Source organism: Poecilia reticulata, linkage group LG2, assembly GCF_000633615.1.
Source record: "Poecilia reticulata strain Guanapo linkage group LG2, Guppy_female_1.0+MT, whole genome shotgun sequence".
Classification (NCBI taxonomy): Eukaryota; Metazoa; Chordata; class Actinopteri; order Cyprinodontiformes; family Poeciliidae; genus Poecilia; species Poecilia reticulata.
The window spans coordinates 34,359,805-34,375,995 of NC_024332.1; the positions used below are offsets into that span (position 1 = coordinate 34,359,805).

The window sequence follows — 16,191 nt, forward strand, 5'->3', positions numbered from 1 at the left end:
TATATATATGCAATATGTGGTATGAATGTTCTGTTTAGGTTAACTTTACTAAATATATATTTTGGGGGGTTTTCTGCAGCGATGGGACTAGTAGGGCTGGCACGTACATCCTCATCGACATGGTACTGAATCGCATGGCTAAGGGTGAGTCACTCACACATCCACACACAATTTGGAAAATTTCAAGAACATTTTCAAAGATCCAGTATTTGACATGTGGCATGCTGTTAGCACGTCAAAGTTTAATTTACATAAGTTGACACCAGAGGGAGTTATAGTCACCAATTCAGGTGCATCTATATATCTGTATCTATATGTAGATATAGATATAGACAGGTACATATGATTTACATTGTGCAAATTCATTAGATGCTGAGCTAGATTATGACTTACAGCAAATGAAAACCCCAAATTCAGAAACATTATCTATTGACATAAATTTTGTTTGGCCACAGAATGGAAGCAATTACTTTCAATGAGTGGTATCAATACCATCACAATATATTTTTGTACCTGTTTGTCTTCATTAGGAGTGAAAGAGATTGACATCGCAGCCACACTGGAGCACATCAGAGACCAAAGGCTTGGACTGGTTCGCACCAAGGTACCAGCTCCTTTTATCTGGTTGTGTGTGAAGTATTTCAGCTTAACTTTTCTGACTTTTTTTTTTTTTGTCTGGATGAAGTTCATCATAACTCAAATGTTTTCCTCTCCCTTGCACCTCCTGATCAGGACCAGTTTGAGTTTGCATTGACAGCAGTTGCTGAGGAGGTGAACGCCATTCTGAAAGCCCTGCCGCAGTGAAGACGCAGCAGCTGAGGAACATGACCGCAACACCTGCAGGCACACCAAAATATGTGCTCCAAAGGAGATATTCACCATTCATCTAGGTTCATTATGCTGAGAAGAGTCTGCTCGGTCTTGCTGAAATATTGTCATCACAGCCTTGTTTCCCTGTTTCCTTTGTTGTTGTTTTTTAAGCTGTTTGGAGCTTAATGACATGAAAAAATTGTGCTGACTGGTTTCTGGCTGGATACAGATAGGACAATATTTATTCACAATTACAATACAAATGTAATATCTATCGTTGGTCTCTGATAAGCCCACCTTACTACAAAAGGATTCAGCCATCTGGTGTAAAATTAAAACAATTGTGCCTGTTTGAATACAGATGTAAGTTTTACACAACGTCTCCAATGAGTGAAGGAAGTATATGTATATGTGACCAAACAGTTGCAATATACCTCCATGTGACTATGATGTCATAAAATTGATCTCAGTGCCCGCTGACAAACTGACGTTTTTGCTGCATTGATAAGTAGACCAAAATTAAAACAATGTCTGTCCCATCAATTTTACTAAGGCAAAGCAAGGTTAGCCTACTGTTGAGTTTAAATCTTTGGATGTGGTGTTTTGTGTCACAAGAAGTGTCAGTGGTGTCAACATTTTTCTTTCCTTTTTCCTTCGAGGCTTTGTCTTTGCCTTGCCGATGTAAATGTTCTCTTCCAGCTGTGCTTCTTTAAGCATCGGATGCCGTCCATTGCTATTACCAAATCTTTCTATTTCTGCACACGACGTTGCTTTGTTCGCATTCTTTTGCCATCTTAGTCAATGTGTGCCCTTGTGATTAATGTAAATAATTCATGCTGATGATTGTGTTTACTTCATGTAGCAGACAAACGGAAAATATCTATAAAAATGTATTTTTGACTTGACCTAAATAAATTTGTGATGTGATGCAGCAGAAAAAAAAAACATTTCTGAGTCGTTTTGCTTTACAGTGGGCTTTATCAAATGATATGGAGGAGAGAGAAAAATTAGGTTTCAATTGTTTTCACTGATTTCCATCTTAAATAGTTGCCATTAGAGATGTGACAATTATGTTGCAACTGATGCCCAGTACCTGTGAAGCTTTGACTCTCTGATAGCAACTTCAGGTGATTACAATTTCTAGCTAAACATATGTAAAACAGATCAAATTCTAGCCGTCAATCCAGTGTGAAAGCAGTTGCTTTTAAACAAGGTTTTACCAACATTAATAAAATAAATAAAAAGTATTAGGGACATTTATTTTCAAAGCATATTCTGAATTTTATTTTAGTGATTAGTCTAGTTGGCTTTGCTCTGTGCATTCCCCAGAGAATGTAGATCCTAACTTTTCCAAAATGTTGCCAACACTTCCAGATCCAGAATGTTCCACGACAGAGATTGAAACTCAAAAAGAATAAAAACCGAGCAACTTGATTGTGCAAAGTAGCCTTCCTGTTATCTGCTGAAACTCTTTCCAAATCTCACTTACCAATTGAGTTTTAAACCAGCCTTTCAGGCCCAATCAAGTTCAATTCAGCTGATTCTGATCAAAATCAGATTTCACTGTGCATCCATGATTACAATTAATCCTTCTTCCAACAACAGGGAAATTAACACAAAATTAATCCAAGTAAAAAGTGGGAAAATCTTTATTTCCTCGTCTTTATGTCTTGAAGATATTGTTCCTAATTTGTCCAATAACTTCATTAAGCAAATATGTCATTTCCTAATCTTTGAACAGAATTTACATATTTTGTACCAGTTTTCTAAAGCACAACTTTAGTAAGAATCAGTCAAAGACTTTATAGTACAAAGAACTCTTTTCTTGGTTTTCAAACCATTCCTTTTCTTTGCCAACAGCTACAAATACAGACACACAAAGTAATAAATACAATGCTTTTTAAAGTTTAATTCCGAGATGGGAGACATCTTGGGCAGAGAAAGTGCATTGTAGCGAGTATGACCTTTGACCTGCAAAAACAGATGTTAAAAAAGGCGTTACAGTTTATATTAAAGATGATCATTAGGAAGCTACATTGGGATCAAAAAGAAGGAGAGAAAAATGTTTAATGTTCAGGGTGTCTCAAGAGTCACACTGGTCCTTTACCTCTGAGTTGAGCTTAAGGGCACAGAGCAGCAAGAGCCAATCAGGTTAGCTTGTGAAGGCCTTGAAGTCTGAGTCTGAAACAGGAAGCAGGAAGTATAAGACAGGGCTTTCACTCATGCACCGAGATTAAAACTAAATATTTGATCATGTAAATCATGAGACAGGATTTAGTCATACCACTCGGAAATAAAAAAAATATATAACTATCATTTCAGACACAGTAAGATGATTGAAAGAGGCAATATAAAAACCTGAAAAGAATAATCCAAACTCATCTTTAGGCTCAATTTTTATTTGTTATTATCCATTAAGCAATGTTTAAAAAAATAACATCGTAGTGCAAACTAGAACAATATTGCAAGGCAACTGATACAACATTCTACCATTCCTCCTCTTTATTGTTAAGTGTGTTGTTCTTCACACTAACAATTAAGAGTAGGAATGATCTTTTATTCTTTCAAAATAATTCATTTCTTTGCCCTTTACCAGTGATAGTAATAATTTTATAGAAAACAGTCACAACGAAAAACAATGAAAGCACTGATGAAATGTGTGTGCCAGAACATTAACGTTTTGCTGTATGAGGAGCCAGAAAATCAAGTCAGACAGATGCTGCCTGAAATATACCTTTAACACTAGACACTACTGGTAACTTACTTTTAATGTTTTGGCATTTGGCACCAACAACACTGTTCTTAACTTAAGATGCAATCTTCACAAAAACAACAATCCTTTTCACAGTTATTATTGTACCATGATTTAACATGATTTTTACCTCATTTAAGGTCTAAAACAAGGTTTTTTCAAATCAGACGGCACCAATCATAGCTATAGTCCACACTAACACACACACACGCACGCAAACGCACACACACACACACACACACACACACACACACACACACACACACACACACACACACACACACACACACGCATAGACACAAGCTCTCTGACCCTATTAAATTCCTACACTTTGATCTGCACATAAAGAATTATTACTGTAGTTTAAGTAATGTGCCATTACAGTGCAAAGGTGAGAGTATAGAGTCCATACAAATATAAAGGGCAGCTATTAGTGAACCTCACATTCTTGTGAATTAGTAAGGTAATTTATTTGCTGTCGTCTTAATCTGTTGGTTATTTCTTAAAAAGAAAGAATAGAAATTATAAAGTTACACTTCATCAGGTAAGAGGATGCTTATCAACACACTGTGAAGCAACGTGGGATTTTAGTCTCTTGTCCAAGGCCACTGAATGAAAACTGAGAAAGTTGGGAATTGAACCAGTGACCTCCAGTTGAAGGACCAACTACCTCCCTGAAGTCACAACAATCCAATTCAAGGTAAGTGTAGCTCTGACAGTATTCTGAAGCTCTACCTCAACAACATCAGCTCTCCTGATCCATTAGAGTATGTCTTTGCACATCTTTGCATATGTAAAGGCATTTTTAACCAAAAACATAAAACAGATCAAGCTTAGTTAGACTGGATAGATTTGATCAGTGAGCATCCATTTTAAAGTCTTTGACTAGGCCTTTCTAACAGATAAAGATTATTTGATCTAAACCATTCTCCTGTAGCTATGGCTGCCTTTACAACAGTTTCTCTGTACTTCTATTGACCGACCAGTCAACTCTGACCATCTTCACTCTCCCTAGAGAAGAACATACCCACAGAATGACGCTGCCACCACCATGTCTTACAATGGGGATGGTGTCTTGAAGGTGATGTTCTGTGTTAGGTTGGGTATTCTTTAAGGTGCTTATCATCTAGATCAAAAAGTTTCATTTGGCACGCCTTTTGTCTACATTGGCTGCAGAAAACGTTTAAGSTGGAATTATCCAAGAGGTACTTTCCCAAGGCACTGTACATTTAATTACACTGTTCTTTAAGGTAGTTTGTTAAGAAAATTGTGTGCATTTTGAACATGTCTAAGTTCAAACTTTGTGCTTCAAATAATTTCATTTTTAATCAATGATTCTCAGGTAATTACAGAAGACTTATGTAATCAAACAGATAAAAACTACCAGAGAACGTCCTGTGTGATGCTTTTTGATTTTAGTTTGTCGTTTCAGACTAACATTGGTTTGGCACATTTCGATTACTCAGTCTTTGCCATAKAGTCTGAACAAGAACATTCTGTGGCAGAATTGCAGTTAACCCACACACTCACACACAGAAAGAAAGCAGTCTTACACATTTTATTGTTATAAAAGGCTTTTTCTTGTTCCTTAATAAGAACATAATATTTTTCATCTAATTCCTTAGCACCAACATGCTAAAGAACAATCCCAGTTCAAACTTTTTTACTAAAACCAAACCTCTTGTAGCTCAAATCCAAAAACACACTATCCCCAATCTCTAACAATTTCTCTTAAGAATACAAAACTCAAAGCGTTTCTCACCTAACTTCCTACCCGTTGCACCTGTCAGCTCTCATCCTACTCAGACATTCCCTTTCCCATCTGTGGAAATATTAAAACTGGCACGTGCACAGTCATTCAGAAGCAATCATTTGATGTCCTTTGCAGCTACAAATCCAAACAAGTTTAATTTTGAGGTTCACTTGACCACATGTGCATAAGTCAAGATTACACACTGAAAACAAACACCTGCAAAACTTTAAAGTTTGTTTCTTTCAACTGCTGTTTTTGACATCATAATCGTTAGCCTTGAAGAAGGATTTTTGCACTCACAATGCAATGTGGTGAGCTGACACCATGGTAAGTAAAAAGATGGGAAGCCTTCCCAAATACTGTATGCATTTAAACCACACTAGCACATAACACACCCACACTTTTTCTTTTTCACAGAGCCTTCAGATGTTTTTGCTGAAGGTTTGACCTTTTCTTCACTCGGAAGTGCAGTGGCAGCAGCTGTGTCTGGTTCTTTGGTTCCTTTTTGCTTCGTTTCAATAATATTTCCAGATCTTGTGCCAGATTTAAAGTGACCTCCGTCATCTTGCTCCCCTGCAGCTACTTTGCAGCCACTGGACAAATTAACTTTTTGTCCATTTACAAGCCCTTCTCCCATGCAGCCCCCGATGTTAACGCGTTTGGTTCTACCCCTACCCCCAGCACCTGGTATGAAGGTGGTAGAACTGGCTTTCTGCTGGGCCTCCATTTCTGACAGGCTGCATGCCAAAGCCATCTGAAGGTCTTCATCATCTTCTTCTTCTTCTTCATCATCTTCACTGTCCCCTGTAGCCACATGGTTGTAGCTGGGAGCTGCACTAAATGAGCGATGTGGAGTCGCAGAGCGGTCGTAGTGGCGGGCTGATCCGTTCGTGATGGAGGGATTCTGAGAGGACTTCTCTCCTTCTCTTCTGCTGAGCTCCATTGCGAGAGCCATTTCATCTTCCACACCTATGAGAAACACACACCAAGACGTGGTTATGTTTATATAACATATGGTCAAACAAATTAAGTGCTTATACTCAAGATTAGTCTTCATGTTATATGTAGTAGTGTTAGAGCTGTGGTTGAAACAATCCCACCATTATAACCTTCAGAATTGGATAAAACATTTTCATTTTTAGGGAAAAAATTGCCACATTGGCTACAATAAACACTTTCACATATCAAAATGCAAGTAGGCATAAAAATTAATTCAAAGCTGTTGCAGAATGAAACAGAGTAGGGCTGCAATACAGGGCTGGACTGGGATCAAAGAAACGGCACTGGCCATTTCTGGCCATGGCTGCCCGTCATAATTATTTATATGATATGCGAAGGTACGCGACATGCCAAAAGATATATATGCAGGGTGTGTTGTTTCAAAATTTTAAATAAAGCACAGCAGCCTACATGGAGGAGGCTACAGTGTACATGGTAAAAAAAACGTAGATGTTCTTTCACCACCCTTCAGGTCACAGTATCACAATTCCCACACTGGAGTGGAAAAATGGATGTCAAGGAAACTCTTCTAGAGAGTTCTTCTCACCGTTTTCTGTAATTTACTGTTTATACAAAAACATAATTATGGTCACAATGAGACCATAATTATCCATGTAAAATAAAGAGCTCTTCATCTAAGTTGCTCCATAAACTATTCAAATATCTCACCAAAGCAATGTTTCATTAAGATTTTATGAAAAAATTACTGGAGGGTGTAACACTTGCTGCAAACCATAACTTTGTATATCAAAATAACTTACTAAGTTGCACAGCAAATACCATATTAATTTAGCATAGCATTATTATAAAACAACCGCTATAAAAGCAGTTATATCTCATCTCTTTTACACAGTTTTTTACACAGTTTACACAGTGACACAGTTTACACAACCCCTCATAACATTGCAACATAATATTATTAGCCAAGTTTTAAATTTGATTAAATGAAATAAGTTTTGTGGTCATTTCTTATGCTGAGCATTTCCGCATTTTGGCTACAACTCCCCCAGATATTATTTAGTAAAAATGTCTCTAATAATTTTTCTTTCACATTTTTCTAACTGTTCTACTTTTTTGCTCTTTGTGTTGCCAGCTTACATGTAGGATACCCCTCTAAAATATTTACCCTCTTCCCCATGTAAAATATGCGTCTACATGAACATTTCGACTCCTTCTTACCGGGGTGACAGCAGCTAATCTGACCTCTTCCTCAATCTGTCTCTGGATCACGTCTCTCTCATCATCCTCCTCCGACGATGACGAATCCACTGTATCGCTAATTCTCCCTGCATCTCCATCCCTCAATCAGTTTTAGCGGTCGAAGTTCATGTGGTACACATATGAGTTAGTTTGGCTTTTCTGCGTCCATTTAGGGGCTTTTTTGCTTTTCTTCTCGCAGTTTTTCTGGGCCCACCCCACCAAACATCCACTTGCTTCTCTACTTTGGTCAGATGAAATGAAAATGTATAACCTCGGAAGAGAGAAGAGGGACAGGCCAAGAAGGTCTGAAGGATTTCATTGGATTAGTCCAAGAAAATCCTTTAAGAAAATTAAGCATTGGGACGTCGCGGTCAATAAAAAGGATTTTTAATATACTCTTTTGGACTAGTAGACATGATCAATGACTTCCAAAATAGTCACAACTATACAACTCCTCCTAGTTTTTGAAGATTATTTTTATAAAATTTTTGGAGGAGATAGATTTTTTCACAGATTATCTCTTACACCATGCTGTCACAACATAGTGACAGTTTTAACAACAAGGCATACTGTAGCTTTAAGAATGAGAACCCATATGTTAACTTTTTTTAGTTTAACATGTATTCCCTATTAACAGACTTGTTTGTATTTGGGTTGAATTGCATATTATACATGTCACAATAAAGATGGAAATGGTTTGGAAGTGATTTACTATGGTCTCATTTTTTTTAGGTTTCAGATATCAGTAATTTAAACAGGCATTTGTGTCCTTTTGAGAGTTTAATAATAACAAACAATAAAAGTAAATACAACTCTTATCTCTTATTTAAGGAAGTTAAATATGAAGGCTATATTCTTCATAATAGATCGAATAGGAATTATTCCATTTTATAAAAATGAAACTGGAGAAAGGTTAACAGGGTTACCAAATGAAGTGAGAATGGAAAAACAAACTAATGACTAAAATAATATATTTAAAATTTTCTCACGACTTCCAGTGTTCAGTTTCTTACCATTGATAAGGACACTCTTTAATACCCCATCCTCTTCAATCTCTATCCTCTCCGTCCCATTTTCCTTTATCCTGCAAATAAAACAAACTAGGATTAGTGAAAAAAAAGAAAAAGATGCACTTCATCTGAAAAAAAAAATACTCTAAAGGAAGTATTTAATTGGCTGAATGGTTTTATAAGGGGAGGTTTCACATACTTCTTGGTGGTGGTGCTTTTTCCATTTACAATGCGAGTGGAGGTAGAAACCGATCTGAAGTTAGATCCTCCCATGCTCTCCACCCCACCGAGACCACCGAAAGAGGAAAAGGAGCTAAATTCAACTGCAGAAAAGCAAAAAAAAAAGAAGAAAGAAAGAAAACAGGAATTTTTGCAGATAGCCAGCATTTGCTAAAAGATAAGAGCTAACAAGCTATTTTAACTGAAAACATATTATGAAATTGCTTATTGCCGCATTAAGCCCTTAGGTGTTTACCTCCAGTTGAGGGAAAAGAGAAAAATCGACTGGGGCCAAGGTGAGAATGTGGGACTCCAAACGATGCAAAGTCATCTGGATGAGAAATGCAGTCATGTTAGCATATACCAGTGCATAAATATAGAAGGAATAGCATCAAGGAAAGGGATGATGATTTCCACTAATGTAATTTTTGTCCAGTACACGTGAGATCTGTTACTTAAATGACTTTTTCATTAATGTACATCTATTTCCTAACTGAGAAGAAAGTTCCAAAATGTTTTAAAGTCATGAAGAGAAAATAATTTAATCTTGTCCCAACAGTTTGACATACCAAAAAAGCTAGCAAAAGGATCCTGTCCGCCAAAAAACTCTCTGAACACCTCATCCGGGTTGCGAAATGTGAAGGTGAATCCTGGGAGGTCTGAGAAGTCCGTAGTGGTAAAACCTGGGAAATTATGACGTCAGAGTTAGTGGATGAGGAAAAAGCAAGTATCACTATATTAATAACTGGAAAACAAGATGAAGATTGCTAACGTCAAATGTTAGCAATTAAAGTAAGTTGCCTAATAACTATTGATCTTTCATACATCAGGGTACGTGTATTTACCCGAGTGTGGCACATTGTCATTTCCATATCTGTCATAAGCACCTCGTCTGCTTTCTGTTGAAAAAAAACCCACCCTTAAATGACTGTGTTTTTACAATTTTCAACACAAATAAACACACAAGAGTTAGGTTGAAAAATATGTTAAATATGTTAAAGCTGAATATTAAATGCTGCTCCGTTAGTACATTGAGAATAAGAGACCTCTTTTTTTTTTCTTTGATTGTTTGAAAGAGGATCTCATCGACTGACTGGTAGTTGTTGTTTTTTTGTTGTTTTTTTTGTTTTTTTCTAATTTTTGTTTAATTGAGTATAGTGTGAAGAGTTTAAAACACACCAACACAAATCTTTAAGTTATGACTTACTGTCAGACAGAACTTCATAGGCCTCAGCAAGTTCTTTGAATTTTTTCTCTGCCTCTTCCTTGTTGTCTGGATTTTTATCTGGATGCCATTTCAGGGCCAATTTCCTGTACCTGCACCAGATATTCAAAAACAAATGCCAATACCAAATATACAACCACACCAATTGAAACATGTTTTATAGCATAGTATTATTATAAAATTAATTGCATTAATTGAACTGAAACTAAGAATTATAAATGCCCTCTCATTTAGCCACGTCTAAATGGCCAAGCCAGCAATAAGTTACATTTGAAATAGCGTTTATATATATATANTATATATATACACACTTGATCATACCACAGACAACCATCAAATGCTCTTATTGTACTTACGCCTTCTTGATGTCATCCTGCGAGGCATTCCTGGACACTCCCAGCACACTATAATAGTTCACCATATCGCCTCCCGCCACTCTTTAAAACACCACTCTGAAATTCAATCATATACTCATATTTAATCTGGGTGAATATCTTTCTGAATATTATTATTGTCCACTAAGGCAATTACAAAAAAAATTTAATTAAACAGCTGTGGCAGAATCACCAAAACTTCTTAACTATCAAAATAATATTAAATATTCTTGATAGGTATTTTAGCAAAGGTGCCATAAAATAAAAATAATACTGTGCATGAAAAATGCATAGTGGATTGTTTAGTTTCTCCAGTTGATCTTGTGCTTTACATTTTAGTTAAAATTTCAAACTATTTCTTCCTTTACAGGTATATGGTTTGGAAAGTAAAGTTATCTGAGGAGTTAATCATGCATCAGATTTATAAAACACGACTTTTTTTAATRTGCTTGCTAATAAAAAATCCATAATGGGTTAACTTTCATTAAAAATGATTAAAAATGCCTATGTTGTTTTAATAATAATAATAATAATAATAATAATAATAATAATAATAATAATAACAAATGTGACGCATGCATTGCAAATTGATGATAAAAAAAAACACAATCCTGTGCTCATTTCTAAAGTATATCAGTTACGGTTAYTTTTAAGTACTTTTTTAAAATAGTAAAAAATCTCTTCAAATCCCAACCATCAGCTAAATGCAGATAGAAATASTAGCTTGCTTAAAGCATTAAAAACGTTTTTGAAAGTAAGTATTGTAGTGTCCTTGACCTTAGTGTAGTCAGCAAATGTATAATAGCCACAACACGTTAACCATCATGCCAATCTCATTAGTCTCCTCCTGCAGCAGTTTCCAAGCAGTGGGGGGCTTCAGGGCTCAGGAGAAACGAAACTAAACTTAACTTTTTATCTCCCCTCGGGGAACTCCGTGCGCTCACACAAGTGTTATATGCAGGACAGTGGCATCTGACAACTGCTGCTGTCATGACACTCGGCCATAAGAAGCCTAAACACGGCAAATGTACTTACATGCACAGGTGCTGTGCTGTTTCACTGCGTACAGTTGGGGGAGTTACCTTTGTTTCATAATATCAGAGCCACATATTCCTTTTATGGTGAATTTCCACTTATTATAAACAAACAACTGAGTGTAATGTTAATGTTAGCTGGTGGTAGCCACCACCTTACATGCTGCAGACAAAAATTACCTACCTTTCAAGTGTTACGATCTAGGCAGTTGAGCCGTTTGCCCTCCTTACAGATGACAGTTAATGTCTTGTGGAATAATTTTCTCTTGTGACAACCAAGTAGCCACCTCCCTTTTCTGTTTTGCTTCCAAGATGTCTCGTCACGAATATGTTTTCCGGCGATACAGTGTCACTGCAGGTTATGGTTAAGCCCTCGTGCTGTGCTCCCGTGTTTTCAGTAGGGAGGACATGAAGACGGATAACCCAGTTTACGTTGAGTGCGGCTGATCTGAGCCGTGCCCGCTACGTCACTGCGAGTGGACAGAAGGCGTCTAGAAAATACCAGCGTTTACTAGACGTCACAAGCCCCGCCCACTCTCGTCGAAAACTTCTACTGTCATGTTTACAAACCGAAAACTATAGCGGGTTGCGTTAATGTTAAATATCGTCGTTGGGTGGAATTCTTTGAGTGACGAGACCGAAGCTTTGGAGTTATGCTTGGCGTGTCATTGGAACAATTTATATACATGACAAAACCACAAAAAAATAGCACTTCCTTCATCAAGAATATCCTATCCGTTTAAAATGAAAAGCTATCGAAGTTGTATGCGCTAATCATTTTAGAATATCCTACCTTTTAAAAAAATATATTTTAAATACAGAAAGAATAAAATAGTATCAGACAGGGGAAAGTTCTTATCAAAATTAAATTAAACACAGACAAATGCAGATCACCGCAAACTCCTTTTTGCACATTAATATGGAAGAACACTTATTTAATCCTACACCTCATTTCAATTGAATAACTTACAATGCCGTATAGACTTCTGTCTATAGCTCTGGTTGTAAGCGGGAACCCCGTCTATATCGCCATCTCTAAGTAGGAACATTCTGTGTTCATATTTCTAAGCGATCTTTGGGCTGCTCTTGGTCCGATCCCTCACTTAAGATCAGTTAGCCCCGGCAAATAGAGCCCTATAGGATCACTGGGGCACTCAAACCCTTCCACTACGATAAGGTGGCAGCCCACGGAGGGGGAAAAATACAAAAACAAAGCCAGAAACAGTTCCGCAATCTGAACTGATCTGGAGAAAGGCCAGAAGGTGGCGCTATGGTGTTTCTAACTCAACAAGAAGTTTAGTTAGATTTAAAACAACCCATAGCCTGGGTTTAGTTAGAAACAAAACCTTTTGTAACCAATTTATCCTTAACGAATGGATGCAAATAAAACGGATTACATTTATATTTTTGAAATTCATCAAACAGCGACCCGGCCCTGGTCAAAGACTGCTGTGACGGCGTTTATGTCCAGCAGGGGTAATTTTACTGCATAGATGTACTCACATAAAAACAATCAGAGATTGTTGTTGTTGTTGTTGTTGTTGTTGTTTAATTTTCAAGTTGTAAGTGGTGAGTGACTGAACGAGCTCGCCACGTCGCTCGGTCTAAACGATGTGTTTACTGCTGTCTAAAGGTTAACGTAGGCAATTGTATCCATGACTAAACAAAAATGAGCTCAACATTTTTGTAAATAATAATTCACTCAACACAAAATGTAAGTATTTAATCCTCAAACCTGCAAACATTGTACTTATTGATGACTAATATATTAAAATAAGGCTTTTCATAACTGTTGCTGATGTACTTATTGAATAATGAGGTTAATGTTGATTATGAGCAGAGGTGTAGTAAATAGTTACAATTACTCAGTTACATCCACTTGAGTAACTTTGGAAATAAAAACTTTTAGGAGTAGTTTTACTTCATCATAGGCTTTGCTACTCTTGCTTGAATAAAATTTCTGAATACTCTATCACCTTCAAGAACAAGCTTGTTTTAACCAAAATTTTGTGAGACACAAACACACATCTACAGCTTAGTGAGGCCTGTTGTTTTTCCACAGGTTTTATTATTTTAATGTTATTTTCTATCATCGGAAACTTCTGTCACTTTAGGAGAAAATTAGAAAAAAAAGATTACGTATTGTCACCAAAAGTACCCTGTTGTATTTACATTACCTACTGTGAGTGATAGTTTATATGTTTTATAATGAACTAATTTGATCTGGAAAGTTCCTCCTGTTTCTTCTTCCTGTATTTGTTATTTTGTAATGCAATATAATGTTATGTTATTCATTGAATTAATTTCAATTTTAATCTATAAAACATAAGAATTTGCAAATAAGTTCATATTTTTGTATGTCTGACTTTCTAAATTATAAATAACATTTTCTGATAAGTTCGCAGTACTTAAGTAGCTTTTTTACATAATACTTTTTTTGCTCTTAATGTGGACTCAATTACTTGAGTAAATTCTTGGACAATTCTTTCTTAGTATTAATTCAGTAAAAATATGTTGATTAAGTGCTACTCTTACTTGAGTACAATATTTGAATATTCTAGCCAACTCTGATTATGAGTCACATTTATACTACAGTTGTGCAGTTCCTCTCAGGCAGTCATGTGAGTGTGTCACAGAATAAAAAGTCTCCTGATTGCTTTTGCTTATTCATTTGCTTTGCACAATTGAACCCCATGATGAATAAGTCTTTTAACCATATTTGCTATGCCTTTAACTTTCAAAAAGAACACAATTCACCCAATTCATTCATTTGAGCCTTTATTGATAATACTGACAGATCACCTTCTCAGCATTTATGGATGCTGCTGGGAATGTGCTCTATTCAGAGCAGCATTTGGAATGTGAGCTGGTTTTAGCCCCCTTAATACTCCTCTCCCTCTTCATCCTCATCTCCCACGCTGTCGGTGCCCACCTCTTCATAATCCTTCTCCAAAGCAGCCATATCTTCTCTGGCCTCTGAGAACTCTCCCTCCTCCATTCCCTCTCCAACATACCAGTGGACAAAGGCTCTCTTGGCATACATGAGATCAAACTTGTGGTCGAGCCTGGCCCAGGCCTCAGCGATGGCGGTGGTGTTGCTCAGCATGCACACAGCTCTTTGCACCTTAGCAAGGTCTCCTCCAGGAACCACAGTTGGAGGCTGGTAGTTGATCCCCACCTTGAAACCTGTGGGACACCAGTCCACAAACTGGATGGTACGTTTGGTCTTGATGGCGGCAATGGCCGAGTTGACATCTTTGGGTACAACATCGCCACGATACAGCAGACAGCAAGCCATGTATTTGCCATGACGTGGGTCACATTTCACCATCTGATTAGCTGGTTCAAAGCATGCGTTGGTGATGTCAGCCACAGATAGTTGTTCATGGTAGGCTTTCTCAGCAGAGATCACAGGGGCGTAGGTGGCCAGGGGGAAGTGGATACGAGGATAAGGCACCAAGTTGGTCTGGAACTCTGTCAGGTCAACATTCAGGGCTCCATCAAAACGGAGAGATGCTGTGATTGAGGACACAATCTGGCCAATAAGCCTGTTCAGGTTAGTGTAGGTTGGTCTCTCAATGTCAAGATTTCTGCGGCAGATATCATAGATGGCCTCATTGTCCACCATGAAGGCACAGTCGGAGTGCTCCAGGGTGGTGTGGGTGGTGAGGATGGAGTTGTAAGGCTCCACTACTGCTGTAGAAACCTGGGGGGCTGGGTAGACAGCAAATTCAAGTTTGGACTTTTTCCCATAGTCGACAGAGAGTCTTTCCATTAGCAGGGAGGTGAAACCAGAACCAGTTCCTCCACCAAAGGAGTGGAAGATGAGAAAACCCTGCAGACCAGTGCACTGATCAGCCTGAAAAAAAGGTTTGTGACGAATTAGAAGTTGCCTCCAGCCAGAAGTATAAGTTAACCACAACCTCTCAATAAATCAAAATCCTGTAAAGCTACAGCAAATAGCCTTCAAACCCTCACCAGTTTACGTGTCCTATCTAGAACAAGATCTATGATTTCCTTGCCAATGGTGTAGTGACCACGAGCGTAGTTGTTTGCAGCATCTTCCTTTCCTGTAATAAGCTGCTCAGGGTGGAATAGCTGACGGTAGGTTCCTGTACGCACTTCATCTGTAAATGAGCAATAAAAAGATTAAAATGACAACTAATTCACAATGTCAAATATTTCTAAGTGATTGTTCATCTACAGACTGCTGACCAATGACAGTAGGCTCCAGATCGACAAAGATGGCTCTGGGTACATGCTTTCCTGCCCCTGTCTCACTGAAGAAGGTGTTGAAGGAATCATCCCCTCCTCCAATAGTCTTGTCAGAAGGCATCTGACCATCTGGCTGGATTCCATGTTCAAGACAGTACAGCTCCCAACATGCATTGCCCATTTGGGCTCCAGCTTGGCCAACATGCATAGAAATACACTCACGCTAAAGAAAGAGGAGAGAAGGTTGATTACTTTATTATCAGTACATATTCATACATTTTGAGAGAATGTTTTGCACACAGAGCACCAAACACTGCAGGCACTAGAGTAACTAAAAAGCATATCTGGGAGTCACTGAAACATATGAGGAAGTCTCCATTGTGTCTTAGTTTTCAAAAAATAGAATATTTGGCAGACAGGAAGGCCATGCGTCAAGAAGATGGAAAATTCTTACCCACACCTCCCATTCCTGTATCCCTCCCTTTCCTCCTTTCCTCATCCCCTCCCCCATTTGAATCCCTCCTCCCATCCTGTCCACAGCTGCAGACTGTAGTGCTGTGTAACACTTAGGGATGTCTCCCTCTCCCTCTGTCTCTCTCT

At 37.8% G+C, this 16,191-nt stretch overlaps 3 protein-coding genes across 6 annotated transcripts in view; 1 reads left to right on the plus strand and 2 right to left on the minus strand.

Annotated features, from left to right (window-relative positions):
* Nucleotides 1-1,753, plus strand: part of ptprna (protein tyrosine phosphatase receptor type Na) — a 23,814-nt gene extending 22,061 nt beyond the window's left edge. The window contains exons 22-24 of the mRNA XM_008403893.2: nucleotides 80-144; nucleotides 531-604; nucleotides 733-1,753. Of these exons, the coding sequence (XP_008402115.1) occupies nucleotides 80-144; nucleotides 531-604; nucleotides 733-804 (211 nt within the window). The 3' untranslated portion in view covers nucleotides 805-1,753. The remainder of the gene's footprint in view (nucleotides 1-79; nucleotides 145-530; nucleotides 605-732) is intronic.
* Nucleotides 1,754-2,435: 682 nt separating this feature from the next.
* Nucleotides 2,436-12,146, minus strand: dnajb2 (DnaJ heat shock protein family (Hsp40) member B2). Of its 4 annotated transcripts, none has more exons than XR_533161.2 (11): nucleotides 11,561-12,146; nucleotides 10,325-10,420; nucleotides 9,951-10,060; nucleotides 9,589-9,642; nucleotides 9,313-9,426; nucleotides 9,000-9,074; nucleotides 8,724-8,847; nucleotides 8,528-8,598; nucleotides 5,325-6,284; nucleotides 2,918-2,991; nucleotides 2,436-2,781 (listed from the first exon to the last, which is right to left on the minus strand). XR_533161.2 is itself a non-coding variant. In XM_008403892.2 (11 exons), exons 2-10 carry the CDS (start codon nucleotides 10,387-10,389, stop codon nucleotides 2,963-2,965), a joined length of 927 nt encoding a protein of 308 aa, XP_008402114.1. In that variant the 5' UTR covers nucleotides 10,390-10,420; nucleotides 11,561-12,128; the 3' UTR covers nucleotides 2,436-2,781; nucleotides 2,918-2,962. The 4 variants fall into 4 exon arrangements, 2 of the variants coding, with proteins under 2 accessions (XP_008402114.1, XP_008402112.1); XM_008403892.2 differs by having other exon boundaries at nucleotides 6,000-6,284; nucleotides 11,561-12,128; XR_533163.2 differs by lacking the exons at nucleotides 2,436-2,781; nucleotides 2,918-2,991 and adding an exon at nucleotides 7,494-7,785 and having other exon boundaries at nucleotides 6,196-6,284; nucleotides 11,561-12,130.
* Nucleotides 12,147-14,137: 1,991 nt separating this feature from the next.
* The window catches only part of tuba8l3 (tubulin, alpha 8 like 3), a 2,855-nt gene continuing 801 nt past the window's right edge, over nucleotides 14,138-16,191 (minus strand). The window contains exons 2-4 of the mRNA XM_008403889.1: nucleotides 15,592-15,814; nucleotides 15,355-15,503; nucleotides 14,138-15,235 (exon numbers count right to left, since the gene is read on the minus strand). Coding sequence (XP_008402111.1) covers nucleotides 14,258-15,235; nucleotides 15,355-15,503; nucleotides 15,592-15,814 — 1,350 coding nt within the window. The 3' untranslated portion in view covers nucleotides 14,138-14,257. The remainder of the gene's footprint in view (nucleotides 15,236-15,354; nucleotides 15,504-15,591; nucleotides 15,815-16,191) is intronic.